At 40.7% G+C, this 24,960-nt stretch overlaps 1 protein-coding gene across 2 annotated transcripts; it reads left to right on the top strand.

Moving 5' to 3' along the window:
* Positions 1-3,103: 3,103 nt before the first annotated feature.
* On the top strand, positions 3,104-24,801 carry DAPP1 (dual adaptor of phosphotyrosine and 3-phosphoinositides 1). Of its 2 annotated transcripts, XM_042812198.1 has the most exons (9): positions 3,104-3,175; positions 11,982-12,104; positions 14,928-15,061; positions 18,523-18,653; positions 20,188-20,235; positions 20,466-20,528; positions 22,056-22,141; positions 22,716-22,803; positions 23,240-24,790. In XM_042812198.1, the coding sequence occupies exons 1-9, from the start codon at positions 3,120-3,122 to the stop codon at positions 23,297-23,299; spliced, it is 789 nt and encodes a 262-aa protein (XP_042668132.1). In that variant the 5' UTR covers positions 3,104-3,119; the 3' UTR covers positions 23,300-24,790. The 2 variants fall into 2 exon arrangements, with proteins under 2 accessions (XP_042668132.1, XP_042668131.1); XM_042812197.1 differs by having other exon boundaries at positions 22,716-24,801.
* The last annotated feature ends 159 nt before the right edge of the window (positions 24,802-24,960 follow it).

Genomic DNA, 24,960 nt, shown 5'->3' with positions numbered 1-24,960 from the left:
AAAGATGAATTACTACCAGAACATCTCTAGGATTGCCTATGTTAGCATATATGTCCACTCTAGCTTGGAGGGAATCTGCAGAAATGCGGGAGGACATGGCGGCTGAATCATCTGCTACACCTGGGTGGATGTTCTCACCCTGTCCTGGAGAACAAGCCCTGATCCTGACAGGGCTACAGTGATCTCTGAATTCTTCTCAATCTCATTTTCCCTAAGAACCTTGGCAACTTCTCATCCTTTTTCTTCCCCTCTATTCTGCCCTTCCTGTCTGAACATATCACAGACAATGTCAGGTTAGTTGGCATCATTTGTAAATGCGTTGAAACTGGGAACGCATTAAATAAATATAACTCAGGCATCTCAAACTCTGCAAAAGAAACTCATTACTGTGTTGATACTCAGTGCATCAAGTGTCTTCCAGCAAAGCAAATAGTATGACTAGTTTTCAACAAGCACTCCAAACTAAGAACAACCAAGTTAATTGTAGAAAGTATTGGTGTGCATACTGTGTGTGAATGCACTGGAAGGATTTCCACACAGTCCCTGTAATGGACTTTCCTTTAGCTTTTTTTTGGGTGGCTCAAAGCTGTCTGCTGAGACTATTACTAGGTGAGGTGAAAGAGTAGATGGAAAAAAATTAGAATTTTCTTTTTTTTCCTGCCAAGTTCCTGCCAAGTGTGAAATAGCTGGAGTTATTTCATTGCACTTCTGCAGCACTCATGCCTCTTAATCAACTTTATTAGTTGCTCAGTTCTCTTAGCCAAATACTTTTTTATTACGTTAATATGTCTTGGAGCCCAAGCACGGAATTACACTTATCTGAATAGATGATGATGACTTACTAGCCTAAATTCTTAATAAAATGAAATTATTTAGGCAGTTGCTCTGCAAAAACTTGAAAACCTGGAAGAACCATTGTGAAACCAGGATCTGCAGGACACAGGTGATTCAATCTCACCCAGAGATGCAGCAGTATCTTCCCAAACACAGGCATGTCTTCCCAAAATGCCCTGTCCTAACAGTAAGCACCAGGCAGTCTGTCAGATCTGGCAGCTGCAATGGGAAGTCTGCATGTAATGACAGAATTCTGTAATAGCCTAGAGTGACACAGAAGACAAGGAATAAATACATAAATAGAAATATCATCATTGGCTTCCCCTTCCCATTTTGTTGGCCATAGTTTTCTTTCTGTTTAATTACGACCTGAAATTAAAATGATAGTTTTTTGCTTTCCCTCTTTATTTTTCACTTATAAGACAGCCAGTTCCAAAAGACTTCAAAGTATTGTTTCTGCATTACATCACTTTTTGCTTTATGATCACTGCAAGGTGTGAGGCAGAAAATAAGACTCCATACTAATGTTCTGCTATTCCTTTCTGGGCTGCACAGCAAGTGTTGGAGCACTGCTGCTACCTACAGGTCTGCTCTGCACAGCACTCAAAGCCAATAAATGCAATGCATGAAGATTTTGTGCTTGGGAAGAGATCTACACCCTGACAGTAGTGCCTGTTGGCTTTTGTGAAATGTGAGCTGGCAATGTGTAGCCTTCCTGCCTTGTGGCTAAAGCATGTAAGAAAAACCAAACCTACATGAACCCGATTAAACAGAAGGCAGATCCATGCTGTATAACAGTTCAGTTTCTACTTTCATTTCTTTCTGTGAGCAAAGAGGAAATGTTGCATTCCCAGATGTAATGTAAGAGGAAGCATCTGCACTGAGAGGGGAACCCACTCCCACCGCAGCCACCAATGCACAAAATATGCAGGAGGACTGGAAAATACCTTATGGTCTGCACTGCTGAAATTCTAAGATAATTTGTGATATAATTAGAACTTGCTAAAATTTAGTTGTGGCTTGTCACTCTTCAGAATTTATGTCATCTCTTTTCTGTCTTTTTCATTTTCCTCCTCTCTTAGTAACATGGGCAACCAAGATAACCTGAAGTGGACTCAGCAGAAGCATTGCTGAAAATAAAACAAGCAGCTTTCAGAACATAAGAACAAAAACAAATATAAGTAAACTATGGAGACGTCAAAGGCTTCTATTTAACTGAAAGTCATAGATTTCAGGATCAAATTACCAGAGAGAATATCAGATCACAGGCTTCAATAAGAGATGGAGGAAAGGAAAAATGCAGGCAGAGCCAGTAAAGAAAGAAAAAAATTATGAAGTTGTCTATAGCCAAATGCTTCACTGACAATATGAATGGTCAAGCAAAGGAAAAGAACATTCTGCAGCCAGGGAGAGTATGATTAGACTAAACTCCAAGTCCAACAGCAGAATAGGCTGATCTGAGATACAGAAAATCCATGAAGCTTTTCCCAATCAGGAGGCTAGAAAAGCTCTTGTAAAACCAATTCACTGAGAGAATGAGGAGCAGGAGGCTTTTATTGAGCCCGTTCTGAACTAATCCTAGTTGTTCTGAACTAATCTTAGTTCAAATGATTATTTATGAAAAAATAAGTCATGCTTCTGACCTCTTTGAATATCAGTTCTTCTAGAAACAACTTATTTTCAGTGCTGGGTATGCAGTGAAAACTGTAGTGGGTCTGGAAAATAAATAGCACTGTACCTCCCCTTAATTCCCCAAGATGGCCTTCCCCCCCCCCCCCAAAGAAGTTTAATGAAAATAAGAATTTGACAGAGCTACAATAAGTACTGCCACGAAGCATTAGGGAATACTGGCACACAGCACATCTTGTAACCTTCTGGAATATAAGAAAAGGAGCTGACAGTAAGACACTTCTTTCCACAGAGCTCATCCATCATCTAACAACACTTCGTTCCTGGTTACACACGATCTTTTTGGCAAACTTCCACGTAACTTTCCTACTGCTGTTTCTAAGAGATTGTCAGCAGGATCTCTCTAAAATTTACGTGGAGAACAGTGGAAATCGCCACAGAAATCAGTTATCACCAACCACGCAGCTACGAGCGTGAAAGAGCTCAGGAAGCTGAGCGCGAACCCCTCGCAGCGCGGTAGGATCCCGCACCGAGCTTCCCCCGCCCCGCGGCGAGGCGGCCGCCGAGGGGCCGGCATCCATCCAGAGGCACCGCCCGCGCACTTACCAGCGCCCCGCGGAGGCTGCCGCGGGCAGCCGGTGTCCCCCGGCGGGACGATGACCCAGCGCCGGGAGCCGAGCGCCCATCTGGACGAGGAGCTGCGGGCGCTGGGGTAAGAGGCGGCGGCTGCGCGGGGGTCCGCACGCGAGATGGCGGCCCTCTTCCCCTCAACCTGAGCCGGGGGCGGCTGAGGGGCGCGGGAATTCCCGCGCAAAATGGCGGCCGCGGGGTGCGGCGCGGGGCAGCTGGTGCTTAGTTCTGGCTGCGGTCGGAACGCCCGGGGGTAAACGAACGGCGGCGAGTTCTAAGGAGCGCCCTCGGGGAACAGCCGGCGCCCGGTCCTGGGGCGGGACGGGATGTCGAGGATGCTGGTAGACGGCGGGTGAGTGTGATGTATCAAGAATTAGAAAAATCAAGAGGGCAGGTAGGTGCTTCAAACATAACCAGGAGGTTATGGCTACTTCAGGATATGACAGATGTCCCTCTATCAGGGAGACCTTGTTGTGTTTTGTGCTGTTCTCCCTGTGCGGGACCAGGGAAAGGAATTCTGGGAGGCGTTAGCCACCTGTTCATCCAGCATCCAAGGGAGCACCTCCAGAGCTGGACCACTTTCTCAGGGTGCCCTCGGCCCTAGCAGGCAGGCTGGCCACCCAGCACCATGCCCCAGGGGCACAGGGCTGCTCCGTGCACCTGTGCTTCAGCTGTAGGCAGTGCTGGCCCGTGCCAGATGCCACCCTCACTCCAAAACAAAGCCCAGCAGCAAAAGGAAGGCCACAGGTTGCTGCAGGTCCTGTTCCTTTCCCACCACTGACCAGGCTTGCTCACCTGCCAACTCCACACCAAGAAGGCTAGCAGGAGTTTTCCACAGACAGCATTGCACACAGGGGAAGGAGTGTGGGGAGCAGCACTGCACAGCCAGGGAGGAAAGGGTTTGTGGTAGCAGAGCTCTTCACCTAGTGAAGAGCTTGGGCTGCAAAAAGTTGGAATTGCCATGTCCACACAGCTAATCATTTTCCATATTTGGAAGCACCTGTTATTGAAGTGGCTGTTACTGAAGCATCTAACATACTGACTGAGGTAAAGTCACTTTCATAATGGTAGCCAGAGTGTGCGTTGTTTGCATTCCCTGCATAGCTCATTACTCTCATGAAGATTCATTACTCTCATGAAAAACAAAAATACAGAAAAACTTGACTTGCATCTTCTATGGAAAACAAGGTTCCAGATTGCTAAACTTCTATTCATTTAAATGGCTTGAGTTGATCTAAACCAGCAACCTATGCTCATGGATTGCTTTGCTTGTTTCAAAGTTCATCCTAACAGATGGACGCTTAGGACTGCAGCCCTATATGGTGCAAGGAAGAAAAGACAACTCAGTGAGAAAGCTACCCAGATCCATCTTTAAGCTGAAGCTTATTTATTTTATTTCTGTTTTAGGGGAAAATATAAAGTTTTCACCCTACTACAAAGTACCAAACATCCCCTTAACACAGTGCATTGAATTAAATGAACTAAACCTGACTAAGCAATTCCAAACAAGGACTCTCTTCGGATGACTAAATAAAGCCTTTTTTTCTACTATGAAGTTGATTTTTATTTTCATTTTTTGTTTCCTTCCAACATAGTATCTAGCATAACTGAGTCCTGGTTCCAGTGAGGAATATATATTATTGCCATAGTAAAGACCAACAGAGAAAGGATTCATTCAAACAGGAAGCAGATTTGACATTCATGAATCTTTTGGGGTAAACTGGAGTGGGTTATTTTAGACCTTCTACTTTGCTGTGCAAAATTCAAAGTTGGAGGAGGTTTGAAGAAGTGTGATATGGGAAGCATTTTAAGGGGAAAGATGCGGCTGACAGAATAACCTCAGTTTACCAGATCAGCTGGTTATCAGAATGGACAGTTGACAGCCATGCAGATAGGTTTTGTACTGCATACTCATCTGACACTCTGCTAGGCTTGGAGGATCTGGTATTTGCTGGGCTTATCGAGATTAATGCTCCTGTAATTACATTGTAATTACTACATTGTTGAGCACAAGGCAGGAAGGAGAAGACAAAGTCGATATATTCAAATCCCCATCTTATTTTGTCTCTGCCAGTAGTATATTATCCATCACAAAAAACTAATCAATGAAAAAAATTAACAATCCAATTATCTTCATGAATAATCATAGCCACTGAGAGATCTAGGCATATCTACAGCTGTTTATCAAGTTGTATCACTGCTCTCGAGAGCCTTGGTATTTACAAACATGAACTTTTGGGGCCTTTCCATCAAAACAAAAGAGAGCAAGTGTAATGGAGTTAGCTTTTTTTTTTTTTTTTTTTTTTTTTTTTCCTTTCTTGTTTTAAACTGTTTCATTCAGTCAGCCAGTCTGAGGGAAGATGGTGGCTTGTTTATTTGGAGCCCTCTACACAATTTGAGAGGTTTAGTGGTCAGATAGTCAAGCTCAAAAGAGAAATCTGGAATACTGTCAGCATCATTGTAAAGGTGTTGATAGGTGGAACCACCACCGAAAAGAAGATCAGAATCAGAACATTTGTTGTTAAAAAACACATTACCTCATTCATTTCTTCCCTAACTGTATGAACACTAAATGGGAGCTTTGAAGCTTGTCAAGAGACACATATACTGGTTTAAAGGAAAAAGGAACTGACATGATTCTCTTTATGAGGTCTGCATGGATGACTGGAATCAGCCTTTTTTCCAGTTGCACTTATTGCTAAATATTTTATATTCCATCATGAACCTCATGTATCTGATCACACATAATGTGAGTTCGGAGAAATCCTCTTTGCATTTCTTGTATTTGCAAGAGATGAGAATGTGGACTGTCTGGGCATCTAAGTAATTAGTCTGGTTTGGTAACATACCTTCAGTCTCAACATGGTTGTACTAGTGTATTTTTTGTCTTTCAGGAATGAAAAGAAGGAGAGGAAAAGTTTTCGTAGCATTCTTCTCTTTGTAATTTCACTGTTCTTTCTCATCTATTGTAGCACAGCTTTTATGCTTCTCCTACTCCAGGTTTGACAATACTGCAACAGATGGTATTTATGTGACTGAACAGTACTCTTCGTACCTAGCTTCAGTAAGAAAATAAATTATATCACAGGCCTAAATCAGATTATGTTAAGATTTAGTCCTGGGTTGAGGAACTGATATGAGCAGGACAGGGCAAGTGGTCAGAAGATTTCTTTCTTTTTTTTTTTTTTAAAAATCTGTACCTCTAATGTAAACAAGAGCAAAATTAAAACAGAAAGTTGGCAAAAGAAGTGGGCAGAACAAAGTCAGTTGAGAGAGGGGAGAGAGAAAATAGAAGTGAAAAGCAGAAGCTGAACTAGAAAAAGCCTGCAAATAGAAGACATGAACGTGAAGGTTGGATGCACTGAAGTCACTTCCTCGTATTTCTATTTTTTAATTATTGTTCCTATGACATGGTGAGAAGTCAGTCCAACAAAGTACTTCACATGGGTGTGTGATTAGGTGTGTCACGTTGAAACATTGAATTTCAGTGTGACACATGGAAAGGTTCTCTAATATACACCATTTTTGGTTGCCTGCCACCTATAACTCTTCTTAGCATTCTCACCTTTTCTAGTTTTTTGAACTACCATAGAATCATTCGGTTGGAAAAGACCACTAAGACCATGCAGTCCAACTGTCAACCCATCACTAACGTGCCCACTAAACCACGTCACTCAGTGCGATCTATATCGACTTACGTGCCATTAAAAACATTGACAAATCATCATTTTTACTGATGTGACATAAAAAGAGCCCTTCCCAATTTTAAGATGATAGGTAATATTTCTGGGGGGGGGGAAGAACAAACTTGACACATTTGATATTGGAGTTTCTGAGATTCAGCATGCAGAGACTAGAAAAGCCAGTGAGGCCATTATGTGGAGTCATTTTTTGAGTAAAGGCACATGAAGAGCATCATGTACAGTCAAATGAGACAAACCAAGCAGTACAGCATGCTACTCCTTAAACTAAGAATGGGAATACTTCTTTAAGAATATCATATGGTATATAATTTTGTAAGAAAATTCATCATGTTATAATAGGGGATACTTTCTATACCTTAAAACGTGCAAAACCTGCCAATATCTACCATCACCAAAGGAAAAAAAAAGACTAAATAGCTGTCCTGAAAAACATAGGAATGAAGTCCTATTGAGAACACTTTTAGATCACCTCCACTTGCTGAAGAACGTAACGAAGATCTTTGTTCCCTTTTAGAGGTAAATGAGAAGTGACATATTTTGCTGTGTTTCTGCTTGGCACCTGCAGCCTAGACAGCCACAGTGCTGTCCACAGGATAACCCAGCTGAACACCAAGAATCTCCTTCCCGTTTCCAAGGAACTTTGAAATCACCTGACTTTTACAGGAGTTTCTAACTCCATCCAGGTTATTAGTCAAACATGTGCCTACTGCTCTTACCTGATAGCGAGGCATACATCAGTTAAGCATTGCTTCGGACATGAAAAACAAACGGCAATCGAAACTTCTTGCTGTGCATACTACTGCTGTTAGATATCTATAGTTCTTATGATGAGGAAAAGGGAGTGCTCCACTGGGTGTTCAGCTGTTTGCATACAGAAATGACTGAGAAGAGGGTCAGCCAAGTCCCTCAATGCTTACCTGTAGGTCAGCCATAGGTGAATGTGTTTCTTGTGTACTCCAATACTGTTAAAAAGTTCACCCTCCTGATGCTGGCTATAGTGTCATTCACCAGCCCCTATTTACAGGGGCTGAAAATAAGTGTTTTAGAGGGAATATCTATACATTTCTTAGAATCACCAAGATTGGAAAAGACCTCCACAATCATCCAGCCCAACCATCCACCTATGACCAGTACTTCCCACTAAACCATGTCCCTCAGTACAACATCTGAGCACTTGAACATCTCCATGGACAATGACTCCACCACACCCCAGGACAGTTGCTTTGCCAACAGCTTTACTGAAAAAAGCAGATACCATGCATAAAAACTGATCTGTAGGTGACATAGGAATGAAATTTCTGTAACTTTTTCTTCAATATATTTTGAGTTATTAAAGAATAAAGGAACATTTTGAAGAGGGTGTTCTTATCTGAAGAGGAAATTCCCCACTAAAAACACTGCTACAGTGCGCTTCTGATTACCACCACCACATAGAGAGCTCTAGTTACTATGTTAGCTGTAACAGATCTTAAAAAAAAAAAAAAAAAAAGTTGTCATGTCAGCACACCCTTTTCTGGCATTGCAATGAGTGTCATAGCTGCAGTGACACAGACACAGCTTGTGCTGTGGCCACCTGTTTCCCCCTGGTGGGAGTCACACTGGTGCTTAGGTGGGCAAATACTTAGGACCGCGGGGATGTCTTTTGATTTTCTGGGGTACCATCTCTGTTTTTATTCCTCCTTGTCTTGACAGCGAAGCCCTTCCTACGCTGTCACTGATACGATCTAATCTGAAAAGTAGTCTGATGTATAGAAATGTGATACTTTCCAAAGAGAAGCAAAGCTAATCCCAGTAGTGTGACAGGCTAGCCTTAAGATATGCTGTCCATAGGCCTGGAGCCTGGAAGATGCTTCTACTCTGAAAAGCAGTAGGAATAGTATGGTTCTTCAGCAGCACACAGTAATTAAAAAATAAGTGCTTTTGAGCATAGGATAGTGAGACTAACATAATTTTGGACAAAGTTAAAGGAATGAGAACTGACACATGACTCTGGCAGCAATTGTATACCCAATCTGAAATCATTTGTCAAACTGACAACAAGGAAACTAAAACAAGGAATGGTGCATATAAGACTTTTGATCAGAGAAATGAAGTAACTGAAAAAAACCTTCCAGATACGTATGAGTTTGAGAGAGGACATGCAAAGCCAAGGGCAGCCAGCAGAAGAAGCTCATAGAAAGGAAAGGTCTTCTCCCTCTTTCCCATTTTATTTCTTCATAGAGAGGTTTCTGTATCAGCATCCCCAAGCAATTTCTTCACTCCTGGTAATTTTCAGTCTGACAAGTATCAAAGTATGGAACATATTCCTGGATTTTTTGTAGTAGATACAAGTTCTATAAGTTGAATCAAACAGAAATGACTTTTTGAAGGATATTTGGAGAGAGCCCAATATACCACAAGTGGACTGTGCTTCAAAAATGAAGAGCTGACAAGACAATTTAGCTTTTGGAAGTGGAGCTTCCTGCTGGCCTCAAACAGCAGAATGTTTGTAAAACCTTTCAAATACAATTAATTTATTATTTTAAGTAGATAGAGAAGTAGAGCTACAATGTATTTTCTACCTGTTTTTCTCCATCAAGTATCATTCAGAACAAAACTCAGGCAGAGGGCAGCTGCGCCTTATAATGAGCTATGTCTCCCCAACTTGGTACCTACTAAGGCTGATCTTCAGTCAGCTGTCTTAGAAGTTCTGTTGGTATCAGACAGGTTAACATGACTTTTTTTTTTTTAAATAATAAAAATTGAAGGATTTCTCCCCCTGCCCCAGTCTCCCAACAAATACTTAAATTCAATGGAAGCACATGTAGTGGTATTAACTACAGGACCTTAGGTTAATTTTTAGCATTATTTACTTTTATCTTTGTCATCAGACAGGTTGATTAGGAGAACAGAAGGATCTTTAAACATTTTCATGGTGTGTGTTCACTTCCCTGGCAGTTTGTGTGCAAATGATTACTTCTCAATACAGTTTTTAAATTGTATCGGTGTCCACATGATTGGAACAAATTTTGACTGTCCATTTTCTTAGCAGAATAAAGTAACCTGAGAGTTGCTACTGATCCAGCCATCTGTGACAATAGATATTGAAAAAAAATAGCCATGAGTAAGACAGCTACTTTGATGCTGGGAGCCGTGTTATTGCTTCATGTTCACTTTTTAAAGCTGAGAAAGATGACCATAGTAATATCTGAGGGATTTTTGTCTGCAATAGCGTATTTGTGTAAGAAGAGCAATGCAACTTTTTCAGCAGATTTAAGTATCTGCTCTAAGCCAATGTTATTTTCCCGGGTGGATGGTATGACTTTCTCCTCCCTGCAATGTACGATGTCATTAAATCACTCTTGCATGTAAGAGAGCACACGTAAACAGTCCATTTTATGAACCTGACTGACCTCTAGTTCAAATTCTTCATAGAAGACTTGTTGGAAATAAAATAATAGCACACTTATAAGTGACCTTTTTTATGAAAATGACCACTCACCGATTTTCTGAATGTTTCTTTGTCACAGCAGTAAGAGAAAACACATTGAGATTGCACTCAAAACACAATGTCATCTTCTCAGCTGTAGAGCCTGCCTAGCCTACGTGCCAATACGATCCTCATCACATCAGAACAGATCTGACCTTTGACTGTTACTTACTTGGGCAGTTAATCCTAAAGCAGATTTTGGCTGACAGGTGTTTCTGAGGATGACAGTTTGATCTTTAAATACTTATTATTTTATTCTGCTTTGTAGATGGTCCACAGAGCACGTTCCAGAGTCAAAGCAGCAACTCTGCCTGTATTGAGTTTCACATGGATCTTGTCTTCCACAGAGTGGAAACAGTCCGAAATCTCTTATAAAGCCATTTATCAACCAGCTGGCCTTTCAGATAGGCAGCCATCTAAATTCGGAGGTAAACATTTGTGAGAGACACCAAGATAAGTGGCAGGTTCTGATGAACAGAAAAGGAAAAAAAGAGTGTGTAGTTACATATCATTTCAGTTTGAAGACTGTTGCAATATGAACACCAGAAAGCGCTGTGATCCAATGTCTGCTGTCAGTCAATCCATATTTCAAGAGCTGAAATAGTAATGAGCTCGCCCCAACAGATACAGGCACAAAGTTTTAAAGAAAGGGGATAGGGAAGCAGCACCACTCCCATAGGGATGAGGGGAAGGGTATTAGAGGTACTACATTCTCTCCTTCTCGACCAGAAACGCTGGTGTAAGTATAGTCATCATTAATTTTTGCCTACAGCCTCTTACAGAGTTAGGGCTTTAGCTTTCTATAGCCACATCCCTTTTTCTGTGACCAGTTTCAAGAATGGTTCTAATGAGATCCTTTTCTATTGAAAGAAATAAGACATTTCTGTTCCAAGTCAGTCTGGACAGAAACAAGGCTGTAAGAAGCATTGTGCAGTCTTCATCACTTTTTTTTTTTTTTTTTTTAAATTTTCCCCAGAACATTCCATGTGGATTCCTCATGGAATTTCTCATACATAAAAATGTATGAACTGAATTTTCACTGAAGTTAAATGAAGCAAGTGTTCAGTACTTTGTTGCACTGCTCAGATCACTTGCAGCTGAGTGACAGCGATGGCGAGTTTCCCAAATTCTCACTTCAGATTCTGCTGGTTTACCTTTTCCTCCCCTTCATTCCCTCCTCCAAAAAGGTTATGCTTCATATGAAAGCATCAGTTTAGGCAAATCTGCTTAATTGCAGATATTAGCAGTGCAGATGAACTGAGCTGAGGGAATTAGAGATTGGAAGATATTTTTCTGTTTTTATACCCAAATGCTCCGTTTGCCCCAAAAGAGGAAACGTACTGAAGTGTGTAGATTTATCAGGAAGTAGAGATTCTGAAATTAGACAAAGTGTCCTGCATACCCCCCAGAACTGCTTTCACCTTATTAGAGAACGTCTGGGTAATTTCTTGGTACTTATACAGTCAGCTCTTTGTAAATATGGAAGAGCATAATTTCATAGTTACAACAAAGATCATTTTGTAAGCTTGTCAAAAGGAGGCTGCTGAGAAGGGCACAGTTCTTTTCAACCTGTATTTGCCTGTTAGAAGAATAACTCAGTTGTAGCAGAGTTAGTTCCAGTTCTGCTTCTTTCTCTGACTCAGCTCCAAAACTCAGCAGAAACTGTCAGCTAAGAACAGAGCGAATGATGCTTTAAACCCCTTGTGTCTCCCCAGGTGGTATCATTATAACCTTACTCGACATGCAGCAGAAGCCCTGCTTCTTTCCAATGGCAAGGATGGAAGCTATCTCTTGAGGAAGAGTAACGAAAGGGAAGATTTGTATTCCCTCTCTGTAAGGTAGGGTATGAACAGAAACATCTTTCTTATGGTACCTATCTGATGCTACACAGCTGACAATTTAAAGATTTTTCACTTAACTCCCATGAATGTTTGCATCTCACATACTGATACGACCTTCAGATTTCATTCTGGGGCCCAAACTATTGGAAAATACATTCCTAATGATCTAGTCCTGTTGAGTGACTTTAGAATAAAATATGCACTGAATTTGAAAAAGGCTCTTTTTTTTTCCAAAATATGATCTAACATTACTGGGGAAAAATGTCATTTTGTGATTGGTATAGATATTCTGTCTGTATGGTAAAAATCTGCATGACAGTAATGAGAGCTTAAATGCCTGATAGATGTCAAAAATGTTTACAATGAAGAAATAGTCATAAATAGAAAGAAAATGTAACAGTTAATTGATCGTAACTTTACAGTTTCTGGATCTCTGAAACTGTCATCCAGATAATCCAGTGATTTGCTGGATAGTTTTACTCCTCCAGTGTGGGCTAAGACTTGATTTGTAACCAGTAGTGTACTACTGATTCAGGTAGTATTAGTATTTCCCCAGTTACAGAAATAAGGCTGTTGAAATCATCAGAATTTCAGCAATTTACGTCAGTTCAGGACACAGCCAGCACAAAGCACACTTAGCCTACCCTGGGTAATTCACTACTGAATCATTTTGAAGGAATCCTTAAAAAGCCAAGAAGCAGAGAAGCCACAATATTTTTGGCAGGCAAAATGAGAGACACACGCATTAGACATACAAAGTAGTTGCTGCGTGTCAGCTGCATTGAGGTAACCAGCCTTAAATACATCCATAACCTTTGGCAATCCATAACTTTTGGCAACTATATGAAATATTAAGTCTCTACTGGATGTTCAAGCTATTGCATTCATGCTCATTTCTGCCTCATATTGGGTCTCTGAACTACAGCTCTGGTGAATCCTTGCCCAAGGAGGTTGTGGATGCCCCATCCCTGGAGGCATTCAAGGCCAGGCTGGATGTGGCTCTGGGCAGCCTGGTCTGGTGGTTGGCGACCCTGCACATAGCAGGGGGTTGAAATGAGATGATCATTGTGGTCTTTTTCAACTTATTCTATGAATCACAGTAACTTTTTAAATTAAATTGCTTGGATATACACAGTGATGCTGGTTATTCACAACCCTTGCAGGTAGGAACACAGCATAAGTTGTTCTAATAGGAGATGAAAGCTGAAGTGATAATGAAAATATACATGCCATTTTACCAAATTCTAGTCTTATGATACCGAGAGAAGTCTACTTGGGCCAATTCCAATCTGCTATTCAGCTCTTGCAGTGAGGATCAAGAGTTGCTCACTGCATCACTGTATGCAGAGCATTCCAGATCTGAGTCTGGAGGTTGGTCTCTTACTGTTACACTGGTTTCATGGTGGTACAGCTCCCTAGAAATACTAATCTTTCTTTGAAGATGTTTCATTTATTTATTTTCTGCTGTAAGTATAATTTGCTTTTTAAATTTTTTCTATTAAAACTTCATTTTGGAATAAGCAATTCAGTTTCGTTCTGATGCCTTGCAGGAAGAGCCATTTTAGAAATTACAGCTTTCATTTTCTTATCTCCTAAAATTCCTTTACTTCCCTTTTTACCTCTCAAGAAACTTCACCAGTCATCATCATTTGTAAGAGAAAGCCCTTGGGGTTTTAACTGACAGCTGTAAGAAGACGAGCAGAGAGATCATACACTGCCTGAAACATATCTCCCAGCTGTATTAGCTAACTTTAAAAAGGAACTGGCATAGAAGGAAATAGAGTAGAAATTGCTCTAATTGCAACATTGTATTTCCTGTGAAATTAAATGAAAAGGTGAAGACCCTGTAATTGCAACAAACCATTGCAGCAGCTATTTGTTAGCCAGATAGCTGCACTGGATAGCAGACACTGTCTGAGCTGATGGTAGGGCAAAGCGCAAGAGACATTATGAGGCATGTTCTACAGTGTCATGTTCTAACTATTGTTCAAAGAAAATTGTTCAAAACCAGTTGGAAATTAGAAGCTCCTGTAGAACTGTCAATAAACATCACAAAAAAAAAAAAAAACATTGTAAGCCCCCCTTCTCAGCAAAATTTGTTAGTATTTTTGCTACAGGCATGTTTTCTGAGCCAGACTTCTCTCTGGACCACTTTGGATGCTAGTATTATTAACAGAAGTCATTTTTCACGGAAAAAATGCTTGCTCTAAGTGCTTCACTGACTTCTGAAGTAAAAATAAGTACCCTTCCAGGAAGTGAAGCCTTGCATACTTCTCTAAATATCACCGGCTTGCATAAACAAATTATGTTACTTCTCTGACAGTAAAGGGACCCTGATTCTTGTTTGACAGCACCCATTATAGTGCAACCATGAGGACAGAGACAGAGCAGACAAATTGTAAAGCCTTCATCGTTCAAACAAAGCAGAGAGTGAGACTGCGGCGACACCTGAAAAATAAAGCAAGTACTTCAAATAGTAGAGGCAGACCATCAGAACTGGGGCTGGGTAAAAGATGATCATCAACCTTCTTAGACAGAAACCTAAAGATCATGTTTATAAGTCTTATTGATTTGTGACAAGATTGACTATCTTGATCTTTTGTGGCTTTTGCTATCCTCATCTGTAAAGCAGCAAGTATCTTTTCTTCATGAATATGATTTTCAGATATATTGACTATAAGTGAGGGACAGTAACAACAGCAGTATTACTGCTAAGATTGATTTTGTGCTAGATTTCCTGTGGTAGTAGCTACTGTTTAAGGATTTTACATGCCAAGTATCCTTTACCAGTCCTCTACAAGATTTCCTTTTCTGTTGCAGGGGAAAGGATTCTGTGAAACATTTTCATGTTGAATATACAGGAACCTCACTCAAATTTGGATTTAATGAATTTTCCAGCTTGAAGGAGTTAGTCATGCATTTTGCAAATCAACCTTTAATTGGAAGTGAAACAGGTAAGTAGAGCTCTGCATTTTCACAAACATGCCTGTAGTCACGCTTCATACAGATCTGAATAAAAGGAGTTTTTGATGTGTTATACGGTAGAAATGTTGTTAAAGTGTTCCTCTTCAAAAATCCCTGAGTTATTTAAGATATCCCTCTTCAAAAAAACTTTCAAGTGTGCTGTAGACATAGTACATGCAGCCTGAGTTTTTGCTAGCTATGGACATAGTGTGCTTTCTCTCTGAGAACCCAAGGAAGCTCTTGAAAATACGCATTAATGGATGGAGCAGAACCTTCTTAACAAGGACAAAACCAAAGCAGAATGCTTACCTAGTGAGAAAAATACATATTTGTGTATAAATTTGAAATCTTCCAAAAAGAATTGATGGAAAAGGACCTGAAAATTTTGCTCTACTCTTCTTCAGTCAAGCAAGTGATATCCTCCACTTTCCTGTAGGAAACATGCCCTGTGTTATCTCTTCCTCTTTCTGTTCACAGCAGGTCAGCCTGCTGATCCCATCCCACCATCACATGGATTTGTGTTGCTTTTAAAAAAAATAAATAGAAAAGCACAGGTTTCATGGGCAGCCAGCATGCTACCTGAGTTAAGTGTCAAAACATTAAACTCCATTCCTACAAGTGACTTGAACATGACACTATCAGACTGGGATCCCACCAGTAGATGTGTATTAGCCCAGAAGTGCCAGATTTACATTTAGCTTCAAAGATAAGAGCTGACAATAAGTCAATACAAGTTAGTACCAAAAACTTTAGTATCCCATGGAAAAAGCATGTGCAAATAAGTCATACATTATGAGCACTACTGTGAAAGTGGCCAGCTAAATGCTGGTTGTCACATGCAAAAGCTGGGGTATGTCACACAGTGAATAAGCACCAGCACCCTTCTAACACAGTGGATCAGAAGCATTAAATTTGAAGGTTGCTTTATAAAATATTTCACAAACATAATGCAGTGCTACACTCAATATTGTGCTTGTGTCTTCCACAGCATTCTCTTAAGTTGTTTTCAAGTATGCTTAGAACAGTTTGTATTTGTACCCTTTGCACCAATTAGAAATGCTTCCTGCAAAATCAGACACGCACCTGCAGGCCTAACTCTGCAGAGATTCCAGATGACGAGGCTGTACTTCCCCATTCTATCACTGCATGTATTACAGAGACTAGTAAATGAGGCTTGGGTGTTACACAGTCTCTATGGACAGGATCAATACTGCTGAATGAAGGGCTCACTTGCCACTTTAAAGCTCCTAACTGGATTCTGCTAGCTCTGTGAAATCTCTAAGGTATTTAAGTTGAACATACTACACAGCAGGAAAAGGGCATTTGAAGATCACATCAAGAACTCCTCTACCTTCACTTGTTAGGGATAACAGTAGAGAGGAAGAGAATGACAACACAGTGTGGGGTGATAACTGATGTGTGCTAAGAAGGGGGCAGGGGCTCATTAGAGCCCATTCTCAGCCAAGCATCGCCATGTCTGACTGACCAGCACAACACAGAGACATACAGCAGGCTTGCCAAAGAGCCAGCAGAAGCCTAATTTCTTAGGCCACACTTCCTTTCAGCAAAAGGAAGCTTTCACTGTGCAAGTCACCTTTATCTCAAGCAAGAGCAGAAAGTAGTTGGACCAGTTTTTCTTAACCATTGTTATCCTTACAAACAATTTTACAGAGAAGGGACTGAGGTCAGGAACGAGAGCAAAGCAAGATAACATGAATACTTTTCATTCCCACCTTTCTTATGGACAGGATTTGATAAGACAGCAACAGTGAGGTAGAATATGTAAGAATTTTCACTATCTTCAATTCACCTTTTGTCTCACTGCAGCTAATTGTGTATCTGAAGACATACACCAGGCTCTTTGATCAGCTCTTAAACTTTAAACTGGCCCATGGAGCACAGCAGTTCTTTTGTACTGGGACAGCTGCAGGATTGTGCTTTCAGGCCCACAAACCTCATTTTACTACAGCTTTGTTTGCTACTCCAGATTGCTACACTGACTAATATTCTTTTCTGCATGCACTTCCTCCTGAACTACAGATAATTAAAAGGAAATTGAGACTGCTATATTTTATTTCTTGGACTGACAAGCTGAATCTGTTCACTAACAATCTTAAAACAATTTGGTGTTGTGTTTCTGTGTTTCAGTCTTCATTCAGAGCAAAAGGTCAGAAGGCTGTTTGCTTTGTTTACCCATTCTCCTCAAGTTATTTTCAAAACATAAAAGCTTTGACTTTCAACTCAGAAGAAAAAACAAAAGTCTTGCTAACATGTGGTTAGTAACTTTCTTCTTAGAAATAGATACATGCACAAACAGCAAGAATCTGTTACTATTGTTATACCATCACCAAATGATTCTGTACAAGTATCTTTCATGGAGAAAAGAAGGCATGGAGAGCTTAATAGAAAGCACATACAGTATAAGATGTTGAACTAGTCCAGCCAGTTTAGCAGCGTGGATCTTTGCCTACAATGTATGTACAATAACAGTCTGTGCAACAGATGAAGAGTAGTTTTTATAGACTGGTGATGGGATGTGTCTCTGTTTTCTTCCTGATGCTAAAGCATTTTTTTCCCTACAAGACCAGAGAGAATTAAACCAGTTTTCACTTTTAACCTATTGCAAGCTGAACATAGGTGCATATACATGTGCCTGTGAACAAGGTATCAGTTGGTTAGTAAAAGAGAAAAATCATGCTTTCATTTCCCTTTGTTGTCCTTATTACAAAATATGATTAAGACTTTATTTCATATTTAAGTTACTCAAATCACCTACAAGTTTTCAAATCCAAGTCTTTAACACCTCTAGCACTCCTCCTGCTTAACAGCTAACAATACCAACATAAAATGCTAACATAACAGCACTTAGTATGCTGTGATGTTTTTAACATTGGTATTAGAAGGTATAACTGTTCCTATTTTGGAGAGGATCTTCTCTATGAGGAATATGTATTAGATTTACTGTTGTTAATGCAGCCTTTGTACAGGCAGATTACTGAGATCTTAGGGAAGTTATTAGCTCTTACAACTATACAATTTTTAAGAGCCTATAGACAGGAGGGGAGTCAACTTTTTGAAAGGGTAGATAACAGCAGGACAAGGGGAAATGGTTTTAAGCTGAAGGAGGGAAGATTTAGGTTGGATGTCAGGGGAGGTTCTTTACTTTGAGAGTGGTGAGGTGCTGGAACAGGCTGCCCAGGGAGGTTGTGGATGCCCTGTGCCTAGAGGTCAAGGCCAGATTGGATGGGGCCCTGGGCAGCCTGGTCTAGTATTAAATGATGGCCCTGCATGTGGCAGGGGGGTTGAAGCTTCGTGATACTTCAGGTCCCTTCCAACCTGAGGCATTCTGTGATTCTGTGAAACTAATTCATTCTACAAGCAAGCAGCTACTTCCAATTACTTTCTAAGACTTTCTTGACATATTACTCACTCCTGCTCTTTTTCTCTCCAGGAACCTTAATTGTATTGAAGCATCCCTACCCACATGAAGTGGAGGAGCCATCTATTTATGAGTCTGTCCGAGTTCACACAGCAATGCAGACAGGAAGGACAGAAAATGATCTTGTTCCAAATGCTCCCTCAGTAAGTTGCTCTTTAGCAAGAAAGGTGTTTGAGTTGGCTTGAGTTTAATGTGACTGCTAGAGTGAGCTATGGAATAATGCTGATAATTCACTACTGTACGTGTTCTGAAATACAAGACGACTTCACCAAATAAGGCAAAGCAGACTTGCTAAAAACAGACAAATAAAGCCTCTCATAGCCATTGCCTCCGAGACTGCCAGTGCTCTCAACAGCAGGCCAAGGAGAGTCTGACTATCAAACAAAGTATATATAAAAGGTTTTAGATCTCCTGTGTTATCTTCCCTTTAAGATGCAGTCTTACCAGTAATATTATCAGGAATTAAAAAACAAATTCTAAAGACCAGATTGAGAAGTATTATGCTTTTCTGACAGCACTGATCAGGCTGCATGCAACAATACCTATATCAGGTTGCACAGCAAACCCTTGTTTTGGCAAGCTTCTAGCAGTGCACAGGCTGGAATGAAGGAGATAGCACCTCTGAATCCCTACATCAGTTAAAAATTGAGCTTTTGAAAAAAAAAAAAAAAAGTTATTCAAAAATATTCAGAGACAAATAGGGACACATTTGGAAAGGGAAACCCAAATCAAGAGTGCTACAACTGAGTAAGTGTATCTGTATTCTGGTAGGCACATTACATTTGATTTTTTGTTGTTGTTTTTAGCATTTTCTTATTTGGACTTATTACCTGATAATCATCTCATCTTAAAGCTGAAAGATGGCTTGCTGTATTCTAACACAGACTTGCACCCAAAATAGACTTAAGAGCCTCTCAGCCCTAGTAAAAAGCAGTGTCATGTTAGAAGCTATGGCTTCCTGGTGTGAGAAACAAGAGAACATCTTCATATCCATTTGAGCCATCTGTTCTGATATCTGTGACTCACTTGGACAGTAATTAGAGACTTTAAATCCCTAACTCCTATTTAAGTGAAACAGGTGGTTTGTCCAGAACAGTATGGCTCAGAGCACAGAGGAGAGTATTCTAATAACTTACTAACTTTTTGAAATTAAAGAGGAAGAGTTACATTAATACAGGCTAACAAAGTCCATACAAGAAACACTTTGTATCCCACATCCACCCATTCACAGCTGAGTTCCACTTAAACCTCTAAAGGAACTTAACTTTCCTATGCAGCCACTAAAAGGCTTTCTATCCTCCACCCCACGCTCCCTCCAGTAGTGGCAATAATTCACTGACAAACTCCAGGTACTTCTGGCTATAGCATGCAGAGGCAGACAACCAACTTCTCTAAATAAAGATCAACCATAATTGCATATATTTTGCTTCGTTTAATGGACAAGATGCAGGCCAGAAGCTTGAATAGAGAGGTGGAAGAGTTTGTCTCTGGAGTCAGCAAAAGTTGGTGTTTATCCAAGTGGTGAGGAGCAGGGACTCAACAACAAGGACAAGAGCAAGTGGTTACAGGAAGCTGCCTGAGAACAGATTGCTCTTCCATCTATGGTTATAGGCAGAAGGGGATGTGGGAAACAAAAACAGAGCTGATTCTCTAACCCCAGTTCTTATTATTTCACAGCTTGGTACTAAAGAAGGATATTTGATAAAACAAGGCAAAATTGTTAAGGTAAGAAAACCTCTTATTCCTTGCTATTACTCTGTAATTGCCCACAAAAGCTAGGGAGAATGCTGAACTTGGCCTGAATTTCCCTTTGGGGAGGAATAATTTGTCTTCCAAACAACAGCAAAGCGTGACTGTAAAGCAGAGCAAGTCAATACATTTAAAGGTTTTTCTTTCCCAAGAAGTGCTACGTTAAATTCTCACAAGACAATTACCATCTGTTCTTGATCTTTCAGAACTGGAAGACAAGGTGGTTTACACTGCATAGGAATGAACTTAAATATTTCAAAGACCAGACAGTAAGTAGCAAGCACCAGTTCTATTCTCTAAATATGTACAGGGGCAGCCACAACATTCTCCTATTTCTGGCTTCTTGCATACGTATCACAGCTTACCAAGTTACAGCTTCCCATACTGTCAGAAGGACTTTCAGGTATCATACTTTCAGAAGGACTTTCAAAGTCAGAGTTTTGCTGATGACCTTAACAAGTCAGTCAATAAGTTTTGCAGCTAGAAACCATCTCCTGTGCTCCTACAGGTCAAAATTACTCTTTAAAAATGCATTCTTTTTGTTTCTTTGTTCAGTGGATTTCAAGCTATCAGCACAGCTTTCACTGGTAGCTTTAACAGACAGAGAACAGTACTATTGAAGTATTTCTGCAAGTACTAGAAGTGTATTTTGCATTCCTTGATTTCATCCTTTTAGTTCAAGTGGTTTTGTAGTTTACACAAACAACTGCAATTAAAGGAAATTCTTATCAATCTGCCTAGCACAAAGACTTATCTGTTGCATCTGGGAAAGAGTTTGTCTTTACAGTTGTGTTCCATTTTTAACTTAAATGGAGTAACAGTAAGAGTAAGAAATACCTTTAGGGTCCCTCCACCCTTGCAGTACCTCCACAGCAAGTCCCTGCACAAATGCAGCCAAACCATTGGCCACTGCCCAAGCCTCTTTCAAGCACCTTGCAGATTTTAACACAACAGCATACACCTGCCCTCTCACCCCAGACATTCCCATCAGCTATGTAGTACTTACAGAGTTTGCCATTAGTGCTCATTTCAGTTAAAACTACCTGGAATTAAACTTCCAGTATAACATTTTTAAGGGCAGCACTCATGAATTGAAAAAGTCTGAATCGCCTTTGTGACTTACCAGGCAAGAACACATCTTGGTCAGAAATGCAGATTCCTCCCACACAGCTCCAGCAGCCATTGATGCTTCTGTTGTTGCTGTACAGTTCACTGCTAGCTGCAGGCTGGCACTTATCAGTTCATCTCAGCACTTGCAGCTTTCTCATAACATAGTGCACAACTATCAGCTATTGAAACAGAGAAAGACGTAGGGAAAGGTGAGAAAATGCTCCATATGCCTCATGAAGGAGCATAGGAAGTAGTGAGGGTGTTTAGATAGAGCAAGAAGCTCTTTCATTTCAGGCACCTCTTCTGAGGTACTCAACATGGTGAGAAAAATAAATCAAAAGGACTCTCACACCTGAATAGAATGAAACTCCCAAGGGAAGTACATACCTGCTCCCAAATGCTTCTAGACCTGTCCCCAGTTTGTATCTAGCTCTGGCTTCCTGCAGTAGTGGTGTCCTCTATTGTTTGTCTAGTGCTGAACCTACTGTACTGTTTCTTACATTAGGCTCAATTCCTCCCACTACAGCGCTGATGTTGTTTAGCTGGTTTAGGTTCACAGTGCTTGTAGCTTTCATACCTATACTCAGAGAGATCCAGAGCACCCATAAAGGTCCGAGTGCACTGGAGATGAACAAAAGTAGCCTTATTTTCATGTGTTCCCATTATAAAATTATTTTATTTTAAAGGCCACAGAACCAATTCGGGCACTCGACTTAACTGAATGCTCAGCAGTGCAGTTTGACTATTCCCAAGAAAGAGTCAACTGTTTCTGGTAAGTTGCATTCTACACTGTGCTGGGAAGGTCAGAGTAGCCAGGAGTTTCAAATGGAACCACTGGGTGCTTTTGAAAGCTCCCTATATTCTGAAGCCAGCCCTGATCTTAATAAATCTTAACAGCATCTGTCAGTTCTGCGTGGCTTTGCCAGACTACTGCAGGTAGAAGATTTTATTTCATGATGGGGAGAAAGAGGGCAGGCTCGTATTTTGTGGGCACTTCTTTTTCTAATCCTGAAAAATGCATATATATAATCATTATTGAGGCATATGGTACTTAGTGAGGTGATCCAGCTGGCACTTAGATCCCAATGGGCTCCCTAGGAACATGTCCCTGAGCTGTAGACTGTGAATGCTGCCTGTCAACCTTTCCTGTACAGAAGAAAAGCCTTGCTGCCCTGCTCTCTCTGCCAGTGGTGGTGCAACCAGTTGGCTTCAGTTTTAGGAGGAACTACTGCTTTGCTCTAGCAACTTAAGAAACTTGGGGGGTTGGACTCGATGATCTCTGGAGGTCCCTTCCAACCCCTACAATTCTGTGATTCTGTGAAACAGCTCTAATTGTTTATTTACAGCTTAGTGTTCCCACTAAGAACATACTACCTGTGTGCAAAAACTGGAATAGAAGCAGATGAGTGGATTAAAATACTGCGATGGAAACTGGTAAGATGGTGTGTGTTGTTAAAAGGCAGTATGCCTTGTGATATGATAAACTCCCAGTGCTAGAGCACACCAGTGCTACAGGTCTCACTATCTGCATGGAGAGAGTGCTGCTCTGGCTTCCAGGCCAACTAGACTAGAATATGGAGTTTTCATGAAATGCATGAGCCTGGCAGCCCACTTTACTACTTTTGGGATGCCTTTTTGATATTTAGGCTTGTTATGAAGAAGCAATGAATTAACATCATTAAAGTCATTGCCCTGTAGATGGTGAACAGTATTGAACAGCACAGATTGCACACGTTGGTCCTGAAGGAAACAGGAAGACTTAAAAACGTTACTTCCTTAAAAAAAATGAGTATTTATCTTGGTTTTACTCATCCACATCCACATCCACATGCAGGTAGACAAATGATAACGGGTTGTTTCTCTGTTCTAGTCACAAATACGGAAACAAGTGGAGCAGCGCAATGCCCCCAGTTCCCAGTTGCACCCCTAATCCTTCCATTCCACGGGCAGGAATTGCCTCTCAACCACAGGGAAGGCATCTGACCACAGGAAGAGAGTTCCACATCTCCACTACTTGCCCACACGCAGACATTTGCATCCAGCTCTGCATACAGAGGATCTGTACAGCTTTCAGGACTGCTTTCATGTTGCTGAGTCATGTGTGGAGACCATTGCAAAATCACAGCGTCAGTTTGATGTGTGTGGTTTATGTCTTCAAGGCTCAATCATTCAGGCACCCATTAACTAAACACAGAAGCAGTCACTTCAGAACTTCTGTGGTTATCCAGAGCCATCTTGAGAACTTACTGCACGCTCCATCACAGCTACCGTTAGCAGCCACAGACTGTAACACTCAGCCTGTTATTTAAAATTGGGCCTTTCTGGAAACATTAAATATTACTTTTGTGTGGCCTGTCGGGATCTAGGCCAAAAGAAGAATGACAGAGCCAATTACATTTTTGTAAGTACTATCTACATTAACACCCGCAGAATTAAACCTAGTATTTCAAGACTTTTGAAGGTAATGGAGGAGTAATACTTCTGGTCAAGTATATTTTTGTACATTTTAGATTTATACCACAGTTACGGCTTTGAATGAACGTTTATTTTAAATGGCATGGACAGGATATGGTAAGCAGCGACAGAAACACATTTGTTTACAAACCCAGGCTATGAAAAACAGGCAGCTAGTTCTCAGCACATGTGTGTGCTGCTACAGGACCCTGAGGATGGATGACAGAGCTCTGCAGAAGGCTTTGCTGGTGGCAGCCACCAACGTTTTAGCAGCATTGATGGGACCACATGCTCCCCTTTGAAAATGAGCTGGATTTTGTATTTTTTTTCCCCTCAAGCAGATAACTTGGTTTATAAAATGAGATTTCATCCACAACTGCATTCAAGAATTAAGCACTGCTTGCTTTACACTGAACAAGAAGAGCAACAGGAAAGCACAATATACACTAAAAAACATACACGTGTGCGTGTGTGTTTGAAAGAGTATATCTTCTACATGATGGATGAAAATTTCCATATGCATTTTGGAAGACTCAAGCACACCTAAGTGTTGTGGCTCACCAGAGTTCAGAAGCAGAAGCCTTGTGCTTTGGTGCTACAATGAAAAAAAAGAGGTATTATGTTTTGAAAGCAAGTTTTGACACTGGAGGGTCTCAAGGCCAGCCTGGTCTATCTCCCATCTGACTGCTCCTCTGGGAGACGTGGGGTGAGCAGGGAGATCCCTCTCTCTGTAATGGTCACATTTCTGACGAACTGCTGCATGCATGCAAACCTTTTCCCTGGACAATGTGCAGCTCAGTGTTCAGTAGATGCCTTTACTGTGAGAAAGTTGAAGAGAAAAAGGAGCAGAAACATACTAGAAGAACATACGAGATGGAAAATCCAGCTTTGGACAGGAATAGCATTTTATTTCAACTTATACATTCAAAACATTTGTAAATATGTTTATATACTGTTTTCTGAATAAAAAGTCATTATAAAACTACCAAAGGTCTTCTGTCATTCTGCACTGTATCATTAAAGCTTTGCAAAATAAATTAGTCCTTCTTTCTGCCTTAAGAGTCAACATAACAACTTGCACCTCCAACTTAGTTAAAAAGCACTGATGACTTGGCACACAATAAAGGTGGTGTCAGG

Source organism: Centrocercus urophasianus, unplaced genomic scaffold (genome assembly GCF_019232065.1).
Source record: "Centrocercus urophasianus isolate 14NV4802_14NV808 unplaced genomic scaffold, USGS_Curo_1.0 seq_13, whole genome shotgun sequence".
In the NCBI taxonomy this organism is placed as follows: Eukaryota; Metazoa; Chordata; class Aves; order Galliformes; family Phasianidae; genus Centrocercus; species Centrocercus urophasianus.
Note: the sequence above shows the minus strand (reverse complement) of the source record. Positions and strands in the feature narration are given on the sequence as shown.